Source organism: Castor canadensis, chromosome 5 (assembly GCF_047511655.1).
Source record: "Castor canadensis chromosome 5, mCasCan1.hap1v2, whole genome shotgun sequence".
In the NCBI taxonomy this organism is placed as follows: Eukaryota; Metazoa; Chordata; class Mammalia; order Rodentia; family Castoridae; genus Castor; species Castor canadensis.
The window spans coordinates 180,264,450-180,292,022 of NC_133390.1; the positions used below are offsets into that span (position 1 = coordinate 180,264,450).

Consider the following 27,573-nt stretch of genomic DNA (forward strand, 5'->3'; position numbering starts at 1 on the left):
CACCAGGGGGATCCATATCTGACCCAGACTGGCAAGATGGTAACTTCCAGACATGTACCCTACATGGAGAAACCCTGCTTGTACTCAAGGGTGCTGTCCCCACAAGGCTGTCCAGTACAATGGCCTCTCAGATGCCACCTGTAATTACCCAGGGTCTCGCCCTCAGAGGACATGGTCACCATAGAGCCCTTGGTTCCCAGGAACAGTGAGTCCACTGCTTCTTGTGTGGGCAGATCAGACATCCAGATGTCCTCTCAAGTAAGTGAGGAATCTTGCCAGTGATGTCACCTGTGCCTGTGTTTTTAAACACAAGGTTTGTTGTGTTATTGGTGCTGAACTCTCAGCCATCATGGAACTGTCATTTTTATCTTTGTCCCTGACAACTGGGAGTCAGGAATGATTGATCTACTCAGTTTGTTGCTGATTTTAATTTGCTTACAATGAGGGCATATAGTACTATAAAAGCAGTTTTGAATTTTCCTTTTACTTGAAAAAAAAAAAGTTCATGCTGCATCCTCTGAAGAGGCCTTCAGAATGGCCACCTCAGCTATCAGAGATGCCACTGTCCACACGGCTCTGGGTCCCCGCACTGGCCGCTCTCTGGGCCAGACAGACTCAGGCAGAAATACCTGGTTTCATTGCATTTAAAAACACTTTAGTATTAAGCCCACAAGTGAGAGGAGCCGGTGGCTCACGTCTCACGTGAGGTATTTGAGATGAGGGTGCACACGTTATTTGTCACTTCAGGCAGGCAACAATAAAAGGTGAACATGAGGGGAAGTGCTTTATCAAACCTAACAATGAGTCTCTTTTAGTTTCTAGAATAAATAGTAATTAAATCATGGAAGCTGTGACAGTGAAATTGCTTAAAAACCCAGTCTTCCCACTGTAATTGCTCAGATATCCACATTTTTACAAATACTTGGCAACTTTACCCATCACTTTTTTTTTTCTTTTTAAATATTTTTTAAATTATATTATTGTTGTACTGGGGCTACACTGTGATATTTATAAAAGTTCTTACAGCATATCATAGTTAAATTCATCCTCTCCATCATTATCCTTTATCCCCTTACCCACCGATTTTATCAGCAGAATGTGACACTGGCTGTTGGTGCCTCACGACTTACCGTGGCATTGGGTGACAGTTGCAAAAGCACACGTATAAAAAAACGCACTAATGTGGCCCAAATGGAACAGCAGCCTCCGAGAAATCTGTTTCCTCAGTGGCGTTAAACATGGCCGTGGCACTGGAGCGTCAGGCCTGGCTGGCAATTTGGGGGCCTAATTAATGTTTTAGAAGGAAAACAATGTGTGGTACCCACATTGCTGTGACACACGGCATCAATGCTGTTTGCGACTAACCACGAGAGCCAGCGCTGGGCCAGGTCTGCCCATTCTGCCTCTGCCCCGGCCAGACAAAGTTGCGTGGCAGGTGTCAGGTCTCATTAAAGTAATCAGAGGGACCACAGCAATTTGAGTTCCTCTCCAGAACTTACCCACTATCAGGAACCAGTCCCTAATACCAGATCTCAGACCCGTCAGGCTGTGAAGGCAGGTGGAGGTTCTCGTGTAGCAGGAGGGGACAGGCAGCAGTGTTTTCCAGATAGAGCCACCCACAGAGATGCCCAGGCCCAGCTGAGGGCAAAGCCAGCAGCGGGAGGGGCGCAGGTGTGTGCAGAGGGGACCGGCAGCTGAGGCTGGAGAATGGACGTGCACCCCCACTTATTTTTCTCCTTTCCTGAAGCCTCTAGAAAAGTCCCCCAGAGACACAGTTAAAATGCATTCTCTCCTGAAGGAAGGTGGAAAGCTCTGTGACGTCATCTCTGTCCTCATGTTCCCTGGGGACTCAGAATGCTGTGCATTTTGGTGCTGCCTTTTGCCCACCAGGTCATCCTGACCATCTCCTCCTCTCTCTTTCAGTCAAGTTCAGCAGCTGTTTGGGGACCAAGGGGACACAATATGAGACCAGCAGCTTGGACTTCAAAGTCGGGGCAGATGGGACTGTCTTCGCCACCCGGGAGCTGCAGATTCCCTCCAGGCAGGTGGCCTTCACTGTGACTGCGAGGGACCATCAGACAACTGAGCGATGGGATGTCATGGTGCGGCTGCTGGTGGCCCAGACCTCGTCCCCTCACTCTGGACACAAGGTAAGAGGACACAGCATGGAGGGAAGGTCTGCACCCAGAGTGCAGTGCTCCCACCTCCTGAGGACTCCCACAGAGCCTCTGCCAAGAGTCCCTGAGGATAAGGGTGTAGTCCCCTTCTTCTCAGAGGCCACACTGTCCAACACCGCTGGCCTCTCATTTGCACTGGCCCGAGGCAGGGCTGCTGTCAAGGGAGGGCAGACCACACAGGACCCCAACCCAAGTTCAGACTACCAAACGCACCGCCATCTTCACGTTCTTCATAATTTTTTTATGAATCCTCATATTTACACATCAAATTCTGTAGCCTCACTTGCCAGAGGGTTGTTCCACCAACAGAACAGGCTCTTGAGGCTTGACAAGCAAGACAGAGCCCACATGGCTGTGTGACAGGAACCAGCCTGTTCACCCTCTGCCTGGCCTAGAGTTTCCACGGCTGTGTCAACCTTAGGGCCTGGGGACTGCAGGTGACAGAGAGGTTAAAGCTAGGAGATGTTGGGGGAGACACTGAGAGAACAGCAGGAAGTCCCCATTGCTCGAAGCCTGCAGGAAGACAGTATGCGAGTCCTTCAGAATCCCTGTGGCTGCTGAGGCCTGCATGGCATAACTGACCCATGTGAGGTCAAATTGCAGAGCAAGGTGGCCTGGGCAGCCATGGAAAAGGGCCATGGGAAGTGAAAGGTAAACAAAGTCCAGCAGATACCTTGATAAGAGTCTGAGGAAGAGAGTCTGCAAGTTTCCCCAAACCTGTCTCTACAAGAAACCCTTCTTCATGAACAGTTTACGAGACAGAGGTGCCAAGGAACCTGCTTTCTGTTTTGTGTTCTTTCTTGACCCCAAGTAGAGGTGGCTTTGGTTAGAGGAAAGAAAGCAGGCCCTTGGGAGCTCAGTCTTCCCCTCCAGTGGGAAAGGGGGTTATGAGTGTCTTCCTGGGTGTGGTGAACCTGGTATCTAAACGCATCTCTTCACCCGGGGTCCCCTCGTTGGTGAAGACTAAGCCAGGTGGGTGTGTGTTCTTCACTCTTTCCTGTGTGATGACTACAGGCCACGCCACAATGAGAATTCACTGCACAGTGTCCTGTGTGTGTCCCTTCTACCCACCCAATAGCTAGCCCAGGTGCCACAGGGCAGAACTTACCCCTGCACACCCCATGTCTTTGTGAACCAAGCTGCCCCTAAGTCTCCGATTGTGAGGCTGAAACTCTGCACCTTGTGAGCAGAAGGCAGACTCCTTTCAGCGTATGGAAGGCCTCAGATAAAAGGCACTAATTGAAAATAAAATGATGCCTTTTGCCAGGCATGCTAATGAAGCCATTTCTGAAGCTGCTGATCCCTGCTCCTCCTTGGAGGCACAGACACTGTGATGATTGCAATTAGGCCATCTCCATATGGGTGCACCTCTAGCCACACAGCAGGCTGGCCTGGGAAACACCCCAATAGCAAAGAAAGGGACACAGAACTCACATCCCAGGCTCCGGAGCAGCTGGTAAGCCTGTCGCCACCACATCCATGAGATGGGACCATTCAGGTGATGGGAGGCAGTCTGCAGCCCACCTCCCAGTGCTCCTCCACTGCATTTCACTGCTCTCCTGCTGCTGATGGCCCCTCGTGTTTGCTAGGACCCCACTCCTAGTGTCATTAACCCAGCTAACTCTCACCACATCCCTGGGAGTAGGCGTGCCATTGTCCCATGTCACAGATGGTGAAGCTCAGCCATGTCACCCCAGCCCCTTTGTCACGAGGAGAATCCATGAACCGGAAGGCTATCAAATGGCTTTCTACGTGAGGCCGAGCCCAGCGTAGCAAAGGAACTCAGCCAGTCCAGGCTGTGGGTTCAAATCAAGGCTTCTCCAGCTTCCTAGCAAGGTGTCATGGAACCATTTACATTCCAGGTCGACTGCCCTGGAATGAGGGCTAACCATCCCGCCATTCCTGCCCTAGGGTTACTGAGCCTGTGCAGTGAGGCTCTGTGAGTTAAGGAGATCCAAAAGAGATGCTCTACAGCTGGCATTGGCATGTCCAGTCCACACGGCCTGTGCTCGTCACAGTCACCGAGCCTTCACCAGGGCAGTGCCTGGGAGACAGGGAATGAGGGACTGCTCAGGACCTAGAAGACCAACTCACGGTGGGACTCAGGCCACCCACTTGGAAGTGCTTACAGGAACTGATTAACAGCCACCTTCAAATGGTGTGATTCTCTATACGTGGATTAAGGTGACATCAGGTTGCAGGTGTCCCTCGCTGCCCACCAGAGCAAAGGCAAATCTTCTCCAGCGGAAGATAAAGCCCAGGCTCAAAGCTTATCTGTCTACCTTCACTACAGTGAGAGCCCTCAGTGAAAAAAGACAACATAAGTGAAAATCAAAGAGAAACGACAGATGATAAAAAAGACCCATGGGCTGGACGCAATGGATTAATCAGACACAGATTTGTACTAACTGCTTACTACATTTAAGCAAATATATGAGATAGAAAAGACAAAAAATAATTACTCAGGAAAGGTGGAACTGAAAAAGTTAACAAGATTAAGAGTTTGATGGATAGCTCTATCTGCAGATTGGACACAATTGGAGAGAGAGTGAAGAAAAGGGTGTCAGAGGAAATATTCAGGCCAAGTAAAGCATGGAGATACACAAAAGGGAAATACAGGAGAAAGGGCAAGAGATGCGGGAGAAGTAGGAAGAGGATCCAGCAGGCAGATGTTTGGAATAAAAGGTAAAATGGAACAGTAGGAATGTTTGCAAAGATCATGGCTGGAAACATTTCAAAAGCAGTAACAGACACCCAGTGACAAACTCGAAAAGCCCTGCAACTCTAGGCAGGAGAGATCAAAAATAAAATTACCCATGGCATTTTATGGTAAAATAGCTGAAGCCTGGAGTCAATGAGAAAATCCTGAAAGCAGAAGGAGGAAAGACACGGTTCCTTTGAGAGAGTATCGGGCCAGGCCGGGCTTCTCAGCTGGGATGGGGGACTGGACTACAGCAGAGTGATACTTTTAAGATGCTAAAAGAAAAGAGAGTTCTGTTATTCAGTAAACTATCGTCCAAGAAGTAAAGTGGAATCAAGACGTTTTCAGTAACCAAAGCTGCAAGGTTTGTCAGATTTTAGATTTGCAAAGCTGTAACACGATATCCCTGCAATGGAACCTAGGTCTAACCACAGAATTCATCCCTGTATCACATGTGCCTTACACACATTGCCCGAAGGGGACTTGATACGTTTTTACCTGTGTCCCCTCGCCTGAGGTCAGGTGTGGAATTTTCCACTCTTGGTGTCAGGACAGTGCTTGAAAATTTCATATTTTGAAATATCTCAGGTTTCAGACTTGAAGACTAGCACTGCTTAATCTCCATCATAAGACAAAGATGTTTGTTATAAGATCTGTGAAAGTCACTAAAAGAGTCATAATACTGTATAAGTACAAAGACAAAAATGGAAGAAAAATAAACAAAATATCTAGGCTGCATATTTTTCTTTGCACAGGTGGCAGATTTGCAAATATACCAGTAATTATAAAAATAAAATATGCTAACATGAAATCAAGTGAAAATGGAATAAAGAAAAATCCATGTGCAGTTTACTAAAGACATATTTTTTTAAATGTGAGCATAAAGAAAGGTGAAAGTAAAATCACAGGAAAATGTCACAAAAATAGCAATCAGAAGAAAGCTGGTCGTAGCTCTGTTGCCATCAGACAAATGGGCCCGAGGGACCCACCGTGTACAAAGAGGGATACTGCATAGTGACATGAGAGGTCAACCCACCAAGACAAGAGTCCTAAATTTGTGTGCGCTTCCATGACATCCATATTTCTGCTGGAGCTGATAGAAGTGAAAGGAGAAATAAACAAATGAATATGCAGTCAGTGTGAATTTTACCAGCCTCTATCCGTAAGTGACAGAACAAGCAGACGCATTGCCAGCAAGGAGATCCAGAGAGAACGGTGCGATCGATACCTCTGACCTTATTCAGATGTGTTTAAGACACAGAAACCATCACCACCAGATACATCTGAGTGTTAAGTACACGCAGACCACTTTTAAAACTTAACCAAACAAGTCTCAATGTACTTCAAAGACTCAAAATCGAATCAGAGTTTGATTTCTTTCCTCGGAGCAGTTAAGCTGGAAATCAGTAACAAAGAAGACAGCTGGAAATTGCCTGTGGATTTGGAAACCAAGCAAAAGCCTTCTTGTTAACCCTGGGTGGAAAACGAGGGTATCTCGAATGAAGCGATGATGCTGGTGGGATACAGCGAAAGCCATGAAGATGATTCTCCCAAATGCCTCCTGAGGAGTCAGCACGCTAAGCATGCAATGCAAGAAGTTACAAAGGAGCAGAAAACGAGGTCCAAGTAGCAGGAACAAGAGAACACAGTGAGACAGAAAGTAAAGGTGTCAGGGACAAAAGCTGGTTCTTTTGCTGACTCAACTGGCCAGGTGGAGTAAGGAGGAGGAGAGAAGCTGCAGATAAACCAATTGGTTTCAGGGCAAAGAAGGCGCCACTGCCAATCTTGCAGACATCAGAACAGACACTTGAGTATTTGTATGCTTTAACCAGTATTCTAAATAACATGGATAATGATCTATAAACATACAACTTGCCAAAACTAACATGGGATGAAAATCTGAGCTGTTGTATTCTTTAAAAACTAAAATTTAAATCTGTATCACAAAGACACCCTCACACCTATTTGGCTCTACTAGTAAGTCCCACCTGAGCCAGTAGGAGATATTAAAATTAATTCCACACAGGTTTTTACAGAAGGTTGAATAATATCATCTCCCCAAAGCCTTGTCCCAAATCTTGATAAGGACCACGTCCCAAACCAGCAAGAACTTTGCCCCAAATGAGCAAGAACCAGGCTTAAAATCTCACAGGAATTGCTTCCAAAACCATCCAGAAGCTTATCCATGCTGACAAAAAGCCATAACTGTCTCCATATAAGATTACAGATTGCTCATAAACAGATACAGAACCCTAAGCAAAAGGAATAACAAACTTGAATCCAGCTATGTTTCTATGGGATGATAAATCACAACCAACTGAATTTTCCCCCAGATTTAACAGGAGCTCAACACAGAAAAAAGGATAAGAATTCTGTCACCATCTGTACATTAATTGCTGAACTTTAACTTCTATTCCCAATGAGAGTTTTCAACATATTAGGAAAACACTTGCCCTTACGTCATCTCATACAGGGCGTCTACGGAATCCTACAGCAGCATCAATTTCCTGTGGAAGTACAGGAAACTGTTCCTTAGGACAAGAGGGCTATGACCTCATGTATTGAAGGTCCATGCCAATGCAATAAGGCAAGAAAAATAAATCAGGACAAACAGAGCTAACATGCTGAAGTGGAAATCTGTGGAGAGAAACTGGATGCCTTATTCTGGCTTTGACACAACTGTGTTCTGTGTTTCAGTGTTTCTCACATTCACCAGCAGTGAACCTCAGAAAATGCTCTCTAAACCGCCCCTCCCAATTCCAATAGCATTAAAAATGATCCCATAACTGGGAGTAAATCTAACAACAACCCCATACGCATTGTCAAGACCAGCCAGGAGACCTTTGAAAATGAAGGGACATGCCGCACTCTCACCTGGAGGGCTAATGTTATAATATTACTGATTCTACCCAAAGAGTTCTACAAAAACAACATAATTCCAATAAAAATTCCAGTGGTTTTTTTTTTTTTTTTTGCTCACTTGTTTCTAGAAGGAGAAAGAGCTTCTCCTTTTCAAAGTTAGAAGAGGAAATGCAAAGAATCTATGGTGTTCCAGACATGGGAACGGCAGGGAGCCCAGCAGGCCCAGAATCAGCAGGTGGACATGTGACAGGTACCTTTCTGGGCATCCTGTGCACCGCAGGGCATCCACCAGCACCCACTTAACAGTGAGTCACCCCAACTCTCTCCAGTTATTGCCAGAGACTTCTTAGGGGACAAAAATTGCCCCTTTTTGAAAATCACTGGAGCACAGCAATTAAAACCTCTGCTTTGAGAGCAGAGGCGCTCAGAAAGAAAAATGCAACAGAACAGCGAGCCCAGAGGATTATTTCATGTTTTCAAGTCAGCTTTGAGGACACAGAGCCTCTCAACACAGATTCAGGGCTCCCCGTACGCAGCGTGGCGCAGCCCCATCACCACGCATGCACAGACCTTGGTTCTTCCCGAGTATCGCTCTAGGCTGCGGGTCAGCAGGCTCCAGCCCCAAGGCCAAGTCCACCGACACCTGCAACTGAAGAATGGTTTTTGTATTTTCAAATGGTTACCTTTCAAATGGCCCCGGTGCTATGAGTCCCTATATGATACCCTCAATTTGGTGTCTGTGGTCCTAAAAGGGAAAGTAGGCCATCTCCCTATAATAACAGAGGAGGGACTGTCTTCCTGCCCCGTGCTGGACCAAATGGGCACCTTAAGAAAAAAGTGAAATAAGTCCCAGCCCCACAACTCACTCCAAAATCAATTCTAAGTGTGCTAAAAACCTACGTGTGACGGAACGATAACGTCCGTGACGGAGGGGAACAGAATAATGTGACCTCAGGGAGGGACAGACAGCACTCTCACACGGGATGCGAGAAACACGAAGCAGAGGTGAAGACTGGTTACTGGGCTTTATAAAAATAAGCGCTCCTGCTCATCAAAACGCCTGCCTAAGGAATGGGGTGTAGCTCTCTGACACAGTGACTCCCACCATGCACAAAGCCCTGGATTCCGTCCTGAGCACTGCAAAAAAAAAAAAAAAAAAAAATCAAAGAAAATACAAGGATAAGCCAGAGCTCGGTGCAGGGAGGGTACACTAAGTTATGACCAAAGACTAAGAAGGACAAACATCCAGAAAGTATAGAGAAGTACAAACCATGGGTAAATGCCAGTCACATTGGCTCACACCTGTAATCTCAGCTACTCAGGAGGTAGCTATAAGGAGGATGGTGGTTCGAGGCCAGCCCGGGCAAGAAGTTAGGGAGACCCAATCTCAACCAATGAGCTGGTGGGAGGCGTGAATAGAAGGATTGTGGTCCAAACCAGCCAAAAACATGAGTCCCTGTCAGGAAAATAACTGAAGCAAAATGGGATGGTGGGGGCTCAGTGGTAGAACCTACCTAGCAAGCGAGAGGCCCTGAATTCAAACCCCAGTACCACCAAAAAAATAGGCAAAAATGAACAAGACACTTGAACAGACAGTCTACCGGCAAGGAGAGCCTAGGGATAGGTAGATGTGCAGGACACCAGCCACCTCAGCAGGGCTGTCGTCCATCTTGCCAAATCTACCACAAAGGCACCCCGGTGAGCTGAGCTCTGCTGCAGGAGAAGAATGGCTTCCTGCGGAGCTGAGTCTACAGCTTGCTACGGTCCCAGGGAAAACACGTGAGTCCCCTTAATGAAAGGGGCCTCCAAGCAAGTCCCTGAGGGACCCCTGAACTCCCGGTTCTGCACACTTCCTTTCTCCTGTGTGCAGGCTTCTGCACCCGTGTCCATTGTTTTAGTGACTCGTGAACCTGCGTACAGCTAGATGAACCCTAGAAGCTCGGCAACTTCCCCGCTCCTCGCCTCCCTCCGCCAGCAGCTGTTAGAGGCGGTCTTCCTGTGGGTGACACGAGGGAGCTAGAATCTGGAGGAAGTTCTCGGAGCTAGCGCAGTCTTGCAGGACAGCTGATAGCAATTCAATTAGAAAATGCAAATGAGGTCACATATTTCCCACCGGAGAGCTGAGTTGCTCCCAAGGAATCCAGGTGACATTCGGCCTCCCAGTAAATGCCAAAGGTGAAGAATCTTCCTCCCCGTTCCCCAACACCCCTCCCCCCACCCCGTCCCCACAGTTGTCATCTGCCCCGCTGATTAGTCTAGAACGTGGCAATAGGACCCATGGGTATACTTTGCAAAAAAGAAACTGTTGTTTATGAAGGTGATATCGGGACGTACAGTGCCTCAGCATTCATGAAAGGGAAACTTGGCCCAGCAGGAGCCCGTCATCTCTCCCCGGGGCACCCAGCTCTCCGGCTCTGTGTGACCCTCAAATGAGTATGGAGAAGTCCTGGTCTCCAGTACCACAGAATGTGGCCATGTTTGAGACAGAGTTTTGCAAGTGTTATTAGGACAGAGGAGGAGGTCATCTGGGCAGACAGATCCAATGAGACGGTGACCTTATGAGAAGGGGAATTTTGGACACAGACAGACAGGAAGAATGCCAATGAAGGTGGACGCAGAGGTGGAAGTCATGCTCCTACACACCAGGAATGCCAAGGATTGCCAAGAGCCACTGAGGCTGGAGAGGTCAGGACAGACCCCCTCAGCCTCAAAAGGAATGAGGCCTGCAGACAACTTGATCTTGGACTGTGGACTCTATGATTGGGACAGAATAAGCCTGTGTTGGTTTAGGGACCCTCCCCTGACTTTGTAGCCCTTTGTTATTTAGCCCAGAACACTGTTCTAAGGTGTGTGGTGGTCTCTCATCCCCTGGTCCATCTCCCACCCCCTGACCCATCCCCCACCCCCTGACCCATCCCCCACTCACTGGCCCATCCCCCACCCCCTGACCCATCTCCATCCCTGGTCCATCTCCCCTCTTCCTGACACATCTCCATCCCCTGACCCATCTCCATCCCTTGTCCATCTTCCCATCTTCCTGGTCTATCTCCCCTCCTCCTGATCCATCCCCCACCCCCTGGCCTATCCCCCATCTTCCTGGTCCAGCTCCCTCCCTCTCATCATCGCCATCCCATTTTTCTGTCCATCACTCCCATCCTGCAAATCAGGAGCTCAGCTTGGTTCCACCACTGACACTCCCAGGTTGTCTCTGAGGACGATGGAAAGGAGACCCTGCTAAGAATCACTTCCTGACATTTGCAAATGAGGCCTGGTGGGTCAGGCTGGCCATGGTGGGGTCCAGATCATAAAGGTTGCTTCTCAGGAAATCATCAAAGACAGCCCTCAACAACACAGAAAAACAGCAACTCCAGCAAAGTAAGCAGCCGCAGCACCATTGCCGAGCTGCAGACAGCCTTTTCACTGTGTTCTTCAGAAGACGACTGGTTGTTGTAAAGAGGAGAGTGACCTCCATGCTCCTACAAGTTCAGGCCACATCCCAACTCAGGCTCTGTGAGACAGGGCCTGACACCCAGGCCTGGGTGATGCCTGTAGTGATGGATTTTCACACATTTCTCCATGCCAATCACGGCCACACTTAGCCAGACAGCCTCATGGGAGAGAAGGCAGGGATGGCGCCACAGCCCGTGAGCACCCTGGGGTCCCACACAGCAAGGGTAAAAAACTGTCAGCGATTCCCACGGTAGTTGGAGCCACGCATGACCTGAGCTGCAGCTCTTGGTTGACGTGAAGGCCGTGGAGATTAGTCTGGTTGGATGGACTCGAAGGTGCGTCCTTGCCTCCTTCCGTTAAACTGCAGCTTCTGTCACCAGCCCTCCAGCCCCAAGGCTGGGCTACATCTTTCAGGTGGAGTTGCTGCCACACCAGTGTTAAGTGTGGGTCATAGAACTGAGAAGTCTATACTCGGGTGACAATCTCAGAACAGTCTTGAACAGAGTCCAGATTCCTTTCTCTTTGTAGATATACCGGTGGCCGCAGGAACTATGGCTAGCCCGGGTCCAGTGGCAGTTGACTGCAGGGCAGGCTCTAGGTCCCCAGAGTCCCAGGGCCTGGCTGCAGACCCGCAGGGAGCAAGGCATGGTGCATAGTTCTGTCAATCATCAGTCATGTCACCTGTCTGTGTAGAGATCCCCAGAACTGCATGGGTATGAGGACCAAGGGGCAGCAGGCTGAGAAGTGCAGCCCTGTGTTGTGGCCACCCCCACCCCTTGCCCGACTCACATTTCAGACCCATCTGCAAAGCAAGGACAATGGCACCGGTAAACTCATCCCACGTACAGGGATGTCCCCTTGAGCCTCAGATAACACCTCCAGCTATGTAACTGGGCAGTCTTGTTGGGCAGAGCGACTGAGCCCACCTGTCCCTCCCTAGCAGGCCATGAAGGGGCTGCAGGTCACCAGTGCTTCCATGGGCTTACACTGGCACTGGTTCCAGTTATTCTGGTTTAAGCACAGTCAGATTCCACTGGGCCCTTTTAGCTCTTCAAAGAGGGTGGTATGTATCTGAGTGTGTGTGCATGTGTGTGCACATGTGCGACATTGCAGGGGCTCATGGGAGAAAGGGGAGGAGTCCCAGCTGCCCTTCTGCAGGTGTTTAGTGCAAACATCAAGCCAGGATTTCTCAGATCAAGACAAGCTTGTGTTGCTCTTCATGTGGTTAAAAATAAAACCCTCCCTGTTTCTTGGGGATTTTGTGAAAGCATTGCAAAATGGTTGGGACACAGTCCTTACTAGCTGGTAAAACGATTCCCAACAAGGACAGGATTTCTGCAAGCCCAAACCCACAGGCTTCAGCGTGAGACTAGCCAGTGCCATCCCTCAGGGCATCTGACCTCACCTATGGGCGCGGACAGTGGATTCATGGAGCTGAACTCCTCACAGCTCTGCAGAGGATGTTTAGCTCCAAGTCTGCACTTAAGTCTCTCAGTGAAAGCTTTACCCACCCCTGCCCTCCAGAACCACTGCAGGGAGGGGACTTTTCTCTCACTAACGGACACCAACACAAACGATTCACTCTCACTTCTACTGCTAACAACTCCAGAAAGAGTCCCACGTTTTCACTTAAATTGCTAATTAAACTTTTTTTTACTGTGAATGTTTTTTTTTTTTCTGTAAATTGAAGAGTCATGTTGCTTGTGTTGTTTCTAACACAAAATTTTCTTAGGTCTCTGAAGCAAGTTGCCCATATCCAGGGCATTTGGTGAGGTCTACAGCTATCTTGGGTGTCACTGGTGGAAGGTGCACCTACTCGGTGGAGGCCAGGGGTGCCACCCAGCAGCCTGCAGTGCCCATGTCAGCACAGCCCTGGTGGTTCACAGCACAGCTTCCAGTTTTGCACACCAGTGCGGGACTGCAGTGGGCTGGGTGATTTCCACCCTCTGAGCCAATGATCACTCTTCAAGAGCCCCAACTGAGGGGGCACAACCCTAGATCCCCAGTCCTATCTGTAGGACACTGGGCACATTCTCAGACATCTCAGTGCCTCCATTTCCCCAGTGTGAATGGGATCAGTGCCGTCATCGCAGGCGTGAGTGAGCTGGGGGTGCTCTGATAGCCACCCTGGTGCATGGCAGGCAGCAGGCATGGAACATTCAAGCCAAGACTTTCCTTCCAAACAGGTGTGATGAAGAAATAACCCCCTGTCTTGTTAGGAAGCCTTCCTCTGAGTTGTCTCTGTGAGAGCTTCAGCCTCTCCCTTTCACAAGAGATCAGGAGTATGACACAGCAACAGGCTTCAGGTCAAGGACGGCATTCCTCCCAGATGGTGCCGTGGATGTGAGGAGATGTCCACTCAGTGCCCTTCAGATCAAACCCAAGCAAATGTTTATGCAGAACGGCTGGTGTGATGTGCTTGCTGGACTGCAGACATCTTTCTGTTGTTTTATTTTGTGTCTGTTAAATGCCATTTTATTCTGTCTGTCCTTAGCTACCATGGAAACCAGCTAGAAGGCTGCAGGCAGAACCCTCGCTAAATGTTTTAAATGTACTTGCTTGCAAGCGAGCAAATGTAGTCTCCAAAGGCTGCACAAAACAAGCGAGGAGACACAGGAATGAATTCTCTATTTGCGGGGTCTTCTGGATGTCCCTGTGTCTAGGAGCAGACACACCCCAGTCTGCAACACCTTGCACATGGACTTGGCTTGGGATGCACAGGGAGCATGTCCACAAGCCCAGACACCCCCAGCAAGCCCCCCACCCCACACCCGCAGAGAGCCCTGTATGTTAGGTCCAGAAGGCTGAGAATAGGCCCTGCTATCTCTGTTTCCATCACAAGGAAATAAAAATGTGAACTGATTCCCACCACCTCAAACCAAGATGGTAGGGAAAAGCCACCCCTGCATGCATACCTGTGACGCACACACAAGCACTCAGGGAAGTTTCTTCTCCTAGGAAGACTTGATTATGTCCACCTCCCCACCACGTGGCCTCACCTGAGGGTTTTATGCATCAGCCCATTGATTTTTAAGCCAGGTTTAGGCTCAGCTCCTCACATTCCTGGGCTCCCCCAGATGAGTGGATTGGAACTAGAAAAAGGTGATAAATAATAACTTTTGCCTATAGATTGGGGGACTGTGACTATACTCTTTCTCTGTAACCTTCTCTCTCTTTTTTCTTTTTTCAAAAAAAAGGGGGGGAGAGGTTTCTAATTGAAAGCCTGCCCTAGGTCAATTTTGCATTAATCCTCTCTTCCTTATGAAAGACGATGAAGAGAAACCACCAGCTTCTTGCTAATACTGAGCAGTCCCTGGAGACCTCACCTAGAAGTCACAGTCGAATCCACTCCTTGTCACACACAGAGAACAAGTCTTCTCACAAGAGGTGCAAGATGAAGGCAGGGGCGGAGCTGCCAGGGCTCATGGATACAGAATGAAGGGTCACAGTCCACAGAGTCCACCGTGCAAGGAAGGGGTTGATTTGTTTTCAGCATGCAATTTGCCCATGGTTGGGGGCCTCAGCCTTCCAGTGAAAATTGAAGGCTGACATTTTTGTGGCTTCCCTTTTTTTTTTGCAGAACAGGGGTTTGAATTCAGGACGTACACCTTGAGCCACTCTGCTAGTCCCTTTTGTGTGTGTGTGTGATGGGTTTTTTTCTAGATAGGGTCTCATGAACTATTTGTCCAGGCTGGCTTCGAACCTCAATCCTCCTGATCTCTGCCTCCTGAGTAGCTAGGATTACAGGCGTGAGCTCTGACTTCCTCTTGTTCTCTTATATTCACTTCCCTCTCGCCTCTTCCCCTGAAAAAATAATCTATATGTCCTCAAGCCTGAGAACCTTGTCACTTTATCCCTGGAAAGAACAGTGCTTACATTGGAGACATGTCCAGAAAACCCACCGAGAGGGAGCCACAGGACCAAGGCAAGGATCCCAGAAGGATTATAAGACCCCATCCTGGTTCCCTGGTCCCTCACAGAAGTGGAACACACCTTCCGCCAGTGGGGCTCCTGCCACGTGGCCCATGCAAGCACAGAATGTTGTTTTACCTTTAAACAAGTTGATGTCCATTTAGTCAACCCTCACTCCTCCTACTTGTGTGTCTGCTGCCACAGCTGGGCCCTGAGGTCCAGCGGCCAGAGGTGAAGGCAAGGCCTCCCTCACAAAGCTGCATGCTGCCACTTGATTCCAGGAAGGCTGTGGTTTCTGCAGCCACTGCTACAGAAATCATGGGTTCCGCAGTGGAGAGACAGGGAGAGCCAAAAGGAGGGTGTTAGACTGCGTGTCCAGGGACACCCAGGAGGCCACGTGTGACCAGAAACAAAGGTCAAGAAACAACCCCCAGAGGCATTCAGACAGGGCTCAGTGCCTGTAGGACTCTGGTCAGAGCATGGATGGCACTCAAGGGATTGCACTGCCAAGGGCGAGGGTCAGGAAGAAGGGAGGGGCCAGAGAGGTGGAAGAAGACTATGGATCCATGCAGCCTTCGGGGCCAGTCCCAAGATCCACTGCCCCCAGGTGCCCACCTGCCCATCTTGGACCCCTATCCATGGAATGATAGTCACCCCTTCCAGCAAACCCAGGAAAGTCCCCTGCTGAAGGTCACCTGTGCTCCCAGGAGCAGCCACTTGGCCAGGTGAAATGCCATGATCTGATTGCCTGGCCACCCCAGTCCTCCTCAGAGGAAACTAAGGAAAGGGCATGGGTGCTGGGCCTGCTATTCGTTCTCTGGTATGCTGCTGGGTCCCCAGAGAGGAACCTAGACCAGGCCCTGCCCCCAGGCCTGGGCTCGGTCAGAAAGCTCAGGCCTGCCCTCCCCTGAGCCACCCCACCCTCTCCCACCACCCCAACCTCAGGCTGAGGCCACAAAGAAGGAACCCCGGTGGATAGCCAGGAAAATCGGACAAGTTCCTTCACCTCCATGGGCCTCAATTTCCTTTCCTGGGGGCTAAGATGTGAGGGTTATAGGACAGTCTTAAGCCTGTCTGCCCCAGCCCCACCCTTTTCCAACATGCAAGGCTTACTCCAGATCCAGCTCACCAGGTTCCCCAGCCTCAGTGTCCCCCATCCCCTCCCGTGCTGCTCCCTGGGAATCCTGCTCCCCCAACAGACCATGAGCCCCACAGCTCTGTCCCTCTCTGACTGTGGTCAAAAGCATCTGCCATCTGCCAGTGCTCACCAACGCTACCCCTTTGTGCTGCTGGGCTGCTGATTTTGAGAAAATTGGAGCATATGAACAGAGAGACATACAGACACACGTCTACACATGTGTGTAACACATAAACACATATGCACCTGCCTGTGTGCTCACATACGTATGTGTGTATGCATATCCATGCATTCCTGCACACCTGCATGTGCACACAAACATCTACCTCTCTACATGTGTGTACCCATGCAACGTGCCTGTCCACACGTGGATATGCTGTGGGATGTCTTAAACAACCCTCAGACATCCCTCACTCAGAAACTCAGAACAGGGAGAATCGGCAGGTGTCTGTCTGGTAGGGAGCATTTTTTATAATTAGTTCAACTCTGCATCAGTGTTTACATGAACGGCCCAGATCTTCATATGTTCAAAGGAACATGCCTGTTGTTCCGGGATAACCGCTAATTACCATCGATGGTTTACGTCTTCCAGGCAGAAGCCTGTGCAGGTCTGGCATTGACTTTCACCAGATTTTGTTATTACATTTGTCTCACAGCTTTAAAATAGTAGAAAATATGTGCAATTTATTTAAACAACACTTGGGAAATTAACACCGAGTAAGCTCTTTACAAGCAAATGAGGATAAAGCAGGTTTTTTAAAATGGCTGAATGAGAGCCCTATACAGGTCCAGATCTGAGATTCAGAGGCCCAAGTGATGCCGCCAGCAGGGATGTGCCTCCAGGTGAGACAGCCCAGCAGGCCCCGGCCTCACCGCGCACTGGGAGAAAAGGGGGCTGCGGTGGCCAGAATCCATGCCCACCCCTGGCTCCCCCGAGGTGTGTTCAGGGGTCTAGGCTCCCTCCCACCTCCTCCTGACACATACAGTTCTTTGCCAAGTCTGGCCAGGTGTCCAAAGCAGACAGGCTCAAGGTTGAAAACTCACCCATCCTTGTCTCTGGCAGCAGTGGGACAGGTGCGTCTCACTACCTGTGTGTCAAAAGGCCCTGCCATAAGGTGTGTATGTGAAGAGGTTCTCAAACTGGCAAGGCCTGGGAACTAAGAGAGCGCATGTCAGAGAAGCTTCTCTGTGCTCAGCTGCCCGCCCAGGAGCAGCTGGGCACTCAGACCTCTCCCAGCCCCAGCTTGGTTCTGAAGATGCCCTGCAGGCAGGGAGGCAACCCTCAGACTCCCTTGGCCACTGCTCCTACCTTACGTGGAAATGTCCACTTCTGAGCTGTCCACTGCACACCTCGTATAAAGACAGGCAAAGGGGAGGCCACACCACAGGCCACAAGACCCCAGAAGTGAGAGGTGGCACGTGGCCAGGTGCTCTGGTCTTGGGATCGGACTCCAAGTGCACTTGTTCAAACCCTACCTAAGTTGCTGTGTGACTGTCAGGAGTTACTTGGACTCTCTGAGCTCCCTGTTTCTTGGTAAAGTGAAGATAATGATGTACCCCACTGGGTGGTGGCAGGAGGATAAGGAGAGACCTCGTGGCAGCATTTGCCTCGGAGCCTACGTGTCAGGGTGTAGTCCCGGTTGTTACTGCTGGTTCTGTTTACTGTTTCTGTGTTGCCTCCAGGTACTTTTAGCTGCTGGATTAGTCTGATCTTTTTCACAAAAGCTTACATCTCATCAGCCCAGACTGTCTTGTGTCCATGGTAGGGAGGACAAAGGGAAACCAGGCCCCAGGGAAGTGCTGTCCCTCTGAGGCCAGTCCTTCAAGGGATGGGCCTGTGCATTGTACCCAGGACGCAGAGCACTCACCTGACGCTCAGTACCTGTGAGGCACTGAATGCGCATCTGAGCAAGAAAACCATGAAAAGCTGTTGGCTGTGCCCTGGGTGGCACGGGAGAATGTGCAGCCATGTGTGGCCTAAAGCCATTGCACAGTAGTCACACAGGAGCCTAGAGAAGACCTCTCCCATCTCCAGGGGTCCCCAGCAGTCCATGGAAGTCTGATTTGAGCTGAGGATGGCCAGTGTCATGTCTCCATAGACATCCAGGCCCCTGGACCGCTCACACCTCCCACTCTCTTTCTGATAATGGCTGGGGGTCATGGCAGCCCATCAGGTTTTCATTGCCACAAACCCCTGAACACATGCATGTGAGCAGGACTCTGGAGGGATACAGCTTGTCCAGGTGTGGCTTTAAGTGTGGGCACTGTGGCAGGGGTGGCAGGAGTGGCAGGGGCTTGAGAATATTTTTTTTATCTGCAATCTTTATGCACAAAGCAGTGGAAGGCGCTTTGTCTGAAGAAGGTGGCATTGGGGCCATCTGGTGACCTTGCCCAGGTCTGGAGCTCAGACCATGAATAGAGGGGCAGCCTGTGGTCAGATGTCCCTAGCCAGTGTGGTTTCCTCTGCCTTGGGCTGTCCTGGTCCAAGGTCCATTTCTGTGGGGCCCCTGAGATTCTAAGTAAGATGGACCCTAGCCATGGAGCTGTGCTGAGTGTACCACCTGCAGCTCGGGGCAGGAACACGTGGCAGGTACACAGATGTTGGCTGTTTAAACGATAGGGCGTGCATTAAAACATTCAGAAAATACTGGGTGGTGAAAGGAACCAAGCCCAGTAAAACCCCATAAAACTCACTGAGAAACTTGCCAGAGAAAAGCAGCGTTTGCGTTTTGATGTACCTCCTCCCAGTTCTCTTTGGATCCTTCGGAAAAAATTAGAACTCATGCCACACATGTACTTTGTTGTCATTTCTCCACTCGCTAATGTGTCCTGGATGTTCCATCAACATCTTCAAAGAGTAGCTGTCAGTGACTCCACTGTCCCCAGCTGGGAAAGCAAGGTTACTTACTGTCAGCCAGCCAGGCCTTTTCTGGTATTTTCACTGCTGGAAAACATCTACATAAACATCTTTAGGCACAAATTTGTGTCCGCACAATTTCACGGGAAGGCCGCCAGTGTGGAGTTGATGGTCAAAGGGAGGCTCGTTGTCGAGGACCTGCATAGTCACTGGGAAGCAAGTGGGGAAGTCGTGCTGAGCCCAGGGCTGGCAGGTGGAGCCCCAGTGACACCAGTGCAGCCACCTATGAGTGGACTAAGCATGTCTTCAATGTCATATAATTAGTTTCCAAATCCAGTGCTACTGTTACCACCCCATCTCAGACAAGAGGACACCAGGGTTCGGAGAGATGAGGACCTTAACTCTATGACACGTGACTCTGGGTGCCCCCGAGTGGGAGGAGCTCAGTCCTTAATGGCAAATCCCACTCCTTCCCCCCTCACCCTCTCTGGCAAATCCTTCTCAGTGCCGAGAATTAATCTTGCTTCCTCTTCTGAAAAGGATTTACCGCTTTAATTTGCATTTTTGATTCCTGGAAGACATGAAGAGTGTTCATAAGTTTATTGATCACTAACATTTATTTTTCTATGAATTATGTATTCATGTCCTTTTCCCATTATGGAAAAAGATTTCATTTTTTCTTATTGATTTGTAAGAGCTCTTTACATAGAGACCATTAACCCTTGGTCGAGTTTGTTATAAATGGTGTTTTATGTGTTTGTCATTTGCTTTCAGGATATGTTTTCAAAAACAGGAGTTTTAAATTACAATGTATTGCTCTTTTTCTTTGTGGTTCCTTCCACTGTTTTGAACTTAAAAGACCCAATAGGCTGGGTTGTGCTCAGAAGTGGAGGGTGTGCTTAGCATGCACGAGGAGGCCCTAGGTTCAATCCCCAGCACCAAAAAAAAAAAAAATTTAAAGTCCTTTTTCACACTACTAGTTAAGTAGTCAACTCTATTGTCTAGTTTTTGATGGCTTTTTTCCTCCCAATTTATCTCTGTGATCCACGCCACTGTCTGCAGATGAGGTCTTGAGTGATTCTTTCCTTTGTTGGAGAAAGGATCTGGCTATGTAGCCCAGGCTGGCCTTGAACCTGTGGCCCTCCTGCCTCAGCATCTTAAGTGCTGGGATTGCAAGCATGCACCACCACACTTGATTCAAGTGATTTTTTTCCCCTGACACAACACATTATTCAGCTTTCTCTATCAATCAAAATTCACAGATTCAACAGGCCTGTTTCCTTTGTGCAGAACCTAACCAGTCTTCTTTGACTCTTCTCTCTCCTTTGGATAATGGCGCAGAAAGGAAAGACGAGTGTGGCTTTGGACCCCTCTCAGCCCTCGAGAGACACAGTGTTGCCGTGGTCACAGCATCAGAGCTCCAGCGGCCTGAGGCGCCAGAAGCGGGACTGGGTCATTCCTCCCATCAACGTTCCAGAAAACTCCCGCGGGCCCTTCCCACAGCAGCTGGTGCGGGTAAGTGGGCCCCTCCTGCTTGGTGCGGGACGCAGCCCCTCTTCTTGGATCCTGCAGAGTCAGGGCAGGTTCTGCATGGGTTGCCCCAGAGCACAGAAATAATCAGGCAAGCACTGTGCAGAGGAGACAGCTGGGGGGAAGCTGCGCCTCCAGGCAGCCCGGCCCTCTTGAACTGGGGGTGACTTCTCTCTTGGTTGTTGCAAATGGCTGGCATGTGGTAGCAGGTAGGGCAGAACATGGATTGGAGCTCTTGTCCTCTGGTGCCTTTCCCTGTGGGACAGTGGCATGTCTGCACCCATCATCGTCCTGAAAACAGGAGGTCTTGGAACTGTGCTGCTGAGGCCAGTGGCAGTGGCATAGTTGTTTTGTGTGCCGGCTGCAGTGCCACCTGCTCCCAACAGCCACCACAGGTGCTGCTCTTGCAGAAACAATTCATTTCATGAGTGTGCATTTCTATAATTGGGACCACCAACTGCCATTTTCTTCTTCCCTTGAAGGAAATTGCAACCTAAACTGATGATCAGTTGATCAAATGATAGTAAGAGTTGTATCAAATAATTTCCATCCTTTGTGGAAAAGCTTCTCACCCCACTCCACCCCACCCTCCCCACTGAAGTGAGGATCCTGGAGTATTGTGAAGGGGGCTTCTTGTCAGTTCTGTTTCTCACTCCTTTCACTGCACAGTGCCGGGTTCTGTGTTTAAAGAATGCAGACGTGCCATCAGAGTCCCCAACTCTTCGTATCCCCAGGGCCAGCCACCAGGGGTTCACTGACCTTTCTAGGAAGGAGCCAAGAATGGCAGGTTGCTTAGAGCAGAGACTGCAGCATTGGTGCACACTGCAGAGAACTGGTGCAGTGTCACCCTGCTCTGTGGCATCCTCCCAAAATGCAGCATATGGCTTTCCTGAGCATCCAGCCCCCTGGAGTTGCCAAACTGGCGTGAAGAGTGCCCTGCAAAATGGGGTCTGGGACGGGAAGGGAGTTGTCTAGAATGAAAATCCAGTTAAGGGACAGATTCCAAGTTCTGCATCCCCTGGACCAATGGCCGACCCCTGTGCTCCCCGATGCTCACAATGACCCTGATGCTGCAGCCCTGGTCCCCACACCACATTCGCAGCCCCAACACTCCCAGGTGCTTGCTGTATCCAGCCACCACTTGGGTTGTCATTTAGTCAAGGTTTTTCTCCAAGGGATTCATTTTTAACACAGACAAATTTGTCCTGAACGGACAGATGCAACTGTGCTGGGCACACTGTTGTTTGTTAGCTGGAGGTTGGCCATAAAGACCAAGGAAGGCAAAGGAAACAGCCAAGAATGACGGCCACTCTCAGGCCTGTGGGCTGCTCTGGGGACATGATTAGGGGAGGCCACAAGCAGTGTCAGAGGGTCTTAAAGACATGTAGGACCCAGCAGAGATCTCTGGGTGTCTGGAATGAGGCTCCGACTGTGCTGCTCAGCATCTGTGCTTCCAAAAATCCCTGCCAGGAAAAAGTCATCACTCTTATCAGGGTCTGTGAGCCTGTGCTTAGAAGAGCCAGTCTGCAAACACTGCAGGCTCTGAGGCCCCATGTGAGCGCAGCCGGAGCAATGCAGGTACTTCAGATGTGGCTGAGTGTCCCTAAAACCATATTCACAAAAACAGGCAGTGGGCCAGATTTGGCCCATGAACCATAATTTGACAGCCACCAATCCAACTCATTCCCAGAGTCCAGAAAGCTCTGCCCCGTGTCGTCCTCGGGAGCACACAGCAGGCACATCATTTCTTGAGCGAGCGAGTAAAGAAAGCTGAGGGCTCCCACTTGCTCACACACCAAAGAAGGTATGTTCGGGAACTGGCCCAGATGTCAGCACTGCTGAAATACTCTGTGGTCCTGGCTTGCAGGGTTTCTTAGGACCAAAATGTGGGTCATTCGTCCTCTACTCCCACTGGGGGACAGGCTTGTAAAAAGCACCAAAGCAGGAGGTCACTGGACAGAGCAGTGCCCCAGAAGGATGCCCGCTGGGTGCCATCTGGTGACCTCACTGCTCCTGACTGCCCCCCTGCTGTTATTTGTGAAGGAAAAGACATCTGGAACTTTCTACCTGGCCAGGAAGCATCTGAGGCTGAGGAAGTGGGGCTGGGTCAGGCCTAAGAGAAGGGCCATTTGCCCCCAGACAGCGGAGGCCCAGGTCCCCTGATGGCTGAGTTGTCTGGTGCTAGGGACCTTTCTTCTCTGAAGTCCCTCAGGGACATGGCTTTCCCATTTGAACAGCTGCAAAGCAGGGACATTGGCTCCCTCCCAGATCAGCGCAAACCTTAGGAGGTGTGGCTGGAGACAGTGGCAGAAGGCAGGTGTCCTAAGACTCCTACAGGTGATGTTTCTAAACCCTGAAAGTGGAGACAGGAGATATGATCCGGCTATAAGTGTCAGAATGAGAAAAACTGAAAATTCCTCAGGACAGAAGCCTCTAGGCAGCTTCACTGAGGCGGCTCCCCTATCTTAAAGTCTAGTACTGCCATGGTACATTCTGGCTTGTTCAGCACCCCGTCCAGAGTGCTACCTCTAGGTCAGGAATGGCACTCCAAAATCCAGTGTGTAAGGATTGCTCAACAGCTATAAGGAACATGCCCAAAATTTCCAAACTTCACACTAAAGGAGTTACTTTTTGCTCATTGTGGGAAGAGGGCTCTGTACCACATCCAGGCTGAGTCTGGGGCCTGGCCAGCCTTAGGAGTGGCCTGCATCTGCTGTGTCTATGTCCAGTTGGCCAGAGCCTGGTCACATGACCACACCTGCTTGACAGCAGGAGCTCAGTCCAGCCCCATACCTGAGAGCAGGAGGAGTTTGCTTGTGGGCGGCTGGTCTCTGCTGTGACAGGTCTCTAAGGGATGAGACCAGCCTGTGTCCTTCCCTACCCAATGGCTCACTGTCCTACAGAACCCACAGCCGTGAGGCCACTCTGATTTACCAATCCCTCCCCGAGCCTGCCTTTCTTTATTCCACAGTCCTGCCTCACTTTCTCCATGGTGCATTGTGTTCTCTGAGCTCATACTCACTATTTATCCACCTACTTCCTTATTGCGTAAGGACCGGCCTCCTGAAGCAGAGGCCAGGCCTGGATCCCTGGTATTCAGGCCACCTTGGCACACAGCAGGCTTCACTATCGTGAAGTGCATGGGGTAGAGGAGGGTGGAGGAAGCAGTCCCAGTGGGGACCCCACACAGGGTGCTCTCAGCTCACACCCCGAACTGGCCCAGCACTGTGTGGACTCTGCTTACTGTGGCTGTCAGAGCTCCCCAGCCTGGAGGTGCAGCAGGCTCTCCCACCGCGTCCACCCGGCTGGATGCTTGGGTGAAGATGCATCTGTTGTGAATGGAAGATGGGAGCTCCAGTCTGGCGTCTGTAAAAGGTTTATCTCTTCCAAACAGATTCCACATTGTTACATAAGAGCTCAGCACACGGGCTTGCTTACACACGCGAGCACACACACACCCCACTCCACTTCTTACACACACACATGAAACTTGCATCCAGCCCAGACAGTGGGGTCTGCCTTTGGCTGTCTCTGCCTGCAGGAAGTCCCCACATTTCCCATCAGGGTTGGGCTGCTGCTCTGAAAGCTACAGCATGGTGTGGGTGGCACAGCCTGATGGGCGCACAGAGGTTCAGCTGGGATCAGCTGCATTTCCGTGCTCATTAAGGCATTTCATTCTGATAAAATATGTTAAATGAAAAAGTGAGTGGGAGAAGAAGCAGAATGTTCTTCCCAGAATCTCGGTTAATTACAGGCTTTTTCCTTGGAAGGAATAGTGTGTTTCTTCATGAGCACTCACTCCACCATGTTGGGGAGGCATGGTGGGGGAGGAACAGCCAATCTGCCCATGAAGAGGAAAACCCCGTGGGCAGCATGGAAGGCCTCCCCCCAGTTCTGCCCCATGGAACTAGGCCACGGTGTAAGTTAAGTGGCCATAAGGAGAGCTGGTGACCTCAGGAAGACAGTAGTCAGAATTCTCAGAATACCCTTTCTTCTCAGAGGATGCCATGGCTGGGATCTAGAATGTTCCCCGGAATCCCATGTGGGAAGGCTGGGTCCCCAGCTTGGCACTATTGGAGGGTGGTGGACCCTTTAGGAGGTAAGCCTCATGGGAGGTCTTCTAAGGGGATAGTGGAACCCCAACCCCTTTCTTTCTCTCTCTCTTATTCGGGGCCATGAGGTGAACAGGCCTCCAACACCACATGCTCCCATGATGTACTTACTGTGCCACCGTGGACCCAAAGCCACAGGGCCAAGTTCAGGGTCATGGACTGAAACCTCCAGAGCTATGAGCCAGAATAAACGTTTCCTCTTGATAAACTGATCACCTCAGGGATTGGTGACGGTCATGGAAAGCTGAGTGGCACGGAGGCAGAAGCAAGTGATGGTAACTGTGCCAATTAGAAGGTGGGCAGGGTCTCTGTCAGGGTCCCAGAGGAACAAGGGAAATGGCAGGACACCACCCATGGTCCAGGATTCGGTTCCAAATTCAAGCTTTGGCCTGGACAGTTTGGGCATCTGGGCATCCTCGGGATTCCGAGGGGAGGACAAAGAGCTCTTTTGTGGCCTCCCAGAAGCACCAGGCCACTGGCTTTCTGCTCATCCATCAGAATGGGGTCCCAGCAGTGATGATGGCTTCTCATAGGAACAGCAATGCAGGGTTTTGAAAGCTGCCTGCTTCTCTAACATGCACGTGAGGTTTGACTGCTGGCGAGATTCAGGATGAGGATAAGATCAAACCCATAAGAACAGGTCCTCTTCGTAGCTGAATCTGATAAAAATTCAGAATTTGTTAACTTGAGAGGTTGTCCACGGCAACACAGGCACTGACTCAAGATGATGAGAAGGGAAGTGGTGCTCTTGGCGACATCCTTTAATTTTGTCAGTTGATGTTTGAGAAGACAGGAAGTCATGCAAAGCAGTCCTTGGGATGGCCGTAGGAGAGGGATCCCCGGGGAAAGAATTGTGAGTAAAGACTCAGACGAAGCTGCTGCCTAATCACCTAGCATAAAGGTAGCAACTCCGAGAAGACAGCCAGCCAGCCGAGGCCATGTCTGCAGCCAGGAGATCACAGCAGGTGATCAGGCAGCTTGCCGAGTTATTAAAATCTCCAAGCAGCCAACCTGGTGGAAGCAGAGCATTTTCTTCACATTGCCTTGAAAAATTCTTTTCTCACTTTTTGCTTCGAATGCATCAGAAATACGATGGACTTCCTGTGTGACCAGACATGGGCTGGCTCTTTGGGAACATCAGAGATGAAAGGACATGTGACTCTTTCCACAGTCTCAAGAGCCGGCTGAGCCCCCTGGGCTGAGGTCTGCTCTAGGAGACATGGGGCAGGGACAGGCTGAGATCCACCCCCCAAAAAAATGTTTACTGCATGCTTGAGTACCTGTGAGGGAGCCGGCTGGATTATAAATCACATGATCCCTGCAACGTGTTGCTCAGTCACCTAGAAGTACAACGCACTCAGTCCACCAAAGAGCCCATCTCCTGATAAATTGACCACGTCCACCTATGCACCAGTCTGGCGTGGTCATTATTTATTATCCAGTAGATGAAGGTGATCGTCCCAAAGCCTGACGTGAGAGTCCTCTTCCATAGTTTTTATTGTCTTCAAGAACCTTGTCACACAGGTCCCCATGCTTAACCACAGCCCCTTGACATAGTAAGCTCCAGCCATGGGGGGTGGCGAGTGACTCCCAGGCTCACCCCATGGCCACCTGCAGCCCTGGGTGCAAGCTCCTGTCTCAGCCCAGAGGGTTTCCCTCTGTGCTGTACATCTGCCCCTGCTGACTACTCTGACAACAGCCCACAATTCAGGACCCAGCAGAGACCCTCCCTGGGGCCACAGTGCGCCCTTGGCCTGACATTGAGGCAGACTGTCACTTTTTTGTCAGTACTATTGGTCTGTGTCCCCCACAATATCTAAAGTCAGTAAGGACATATTAAATGGGTGATGGTCGTTGTGAGGAGTGTTGAGCTGTGCATACAGCACTTGAGTTGTTATGTTGGGAGTTCTGGTAATAGTGGAGTGATTTGTATCACATTGACACTCCTGCAGATGGCAAGCTCTGGGAAATGTTTACAACTATTGGCCATTCCTTGAGATGACCCATAATAGGCAGAAACTGCTGGAGAACCCACCCCGGAGGAATAAAACAGTGCTGGAGAGATCTAGGCTCACATGGCCTCCCTCACAGGGGCCCTCCTGGTCCTGGCATTGAAGAGTGGGTGGAGCTCATGCAGAAAATCACAGTCAGTCCCATTTGTCACAGGAGTCACAGGAGGGCATCAAGGGCTAACTGAGCAGTTAGAATGTGGGGGCAAGTCCAAGAAGAGCTATCACACTGGTATGTACATCCCAACACCCCATAAACTCTGCCCACACCCTTGGCTGCCCCTTGAGCTGTGCGCACATGAGGGTAACTCAGTGGAAGCCAGTGAGAGGAGCAGCTGGAAAGCTGAAGGAAAGGCCAGAGACTTCAGCTGTTCCCTTCTACGGGGGAAATAAATCAAGGTTTGCATTCAGTGAAGTTGATCTCCTGTTACAGCAAAACTGAATGTACTTCAGAGAAAAACAACAGACCAGGTCTCTACAGTGACCAGAATACACATGAAAACTACCAGGCTTGTAAAATAAAGAGAGAAAGAATGTGACCCATAATCAGAAGGGAAACTGCCCAAAGAAACTGACCCTGAGATTACACAGATCCTGGAATTAGTGGCAAGGCCTTTAAAATGTCTCTTGTATATATGAGTTGAAAGATTAAAGAAAAATACAGTCAGAATGAATGAACAGATGAGGAATAACAGCAGAAAATGTTACTCTAAAAATATAACCAACTGGAATGGTAAAATCAGAAAATACACCATCACTAAAGAAAAAACCCACTGATGGGTTTGAAAGTTGGTTGTAGATGGCAGAAAAAAGAGTTGATGCATG

General features: G+C 49.9%; 1 protein-coding gene across 1 annotated transcript in view; it reads left to right on the plus strand.

Annotated features, from left to right (window-relative positions):
* Nucleotides 1-27,573, plus strand: part of Cdh4 (cadherin 4) — a 513,311-nt gene that overhangs the window by 360,611 nt on the left and 125,127 nt on the right. Inside the window, exons 3-4 of the mRNA XM_074075054.1 lie at nt 1,924-2,150; nt 20,439-20,612. Of these exons, the coding sequence (XP_073931155.1) occupies nt 1,924-2,150; nt 20,439-20,612 (401 nt within the window). The remainder of the gene's footprint in view (nt 1-1,923; nt 2,151-20,438; nt 20,613-27,573) is intronic.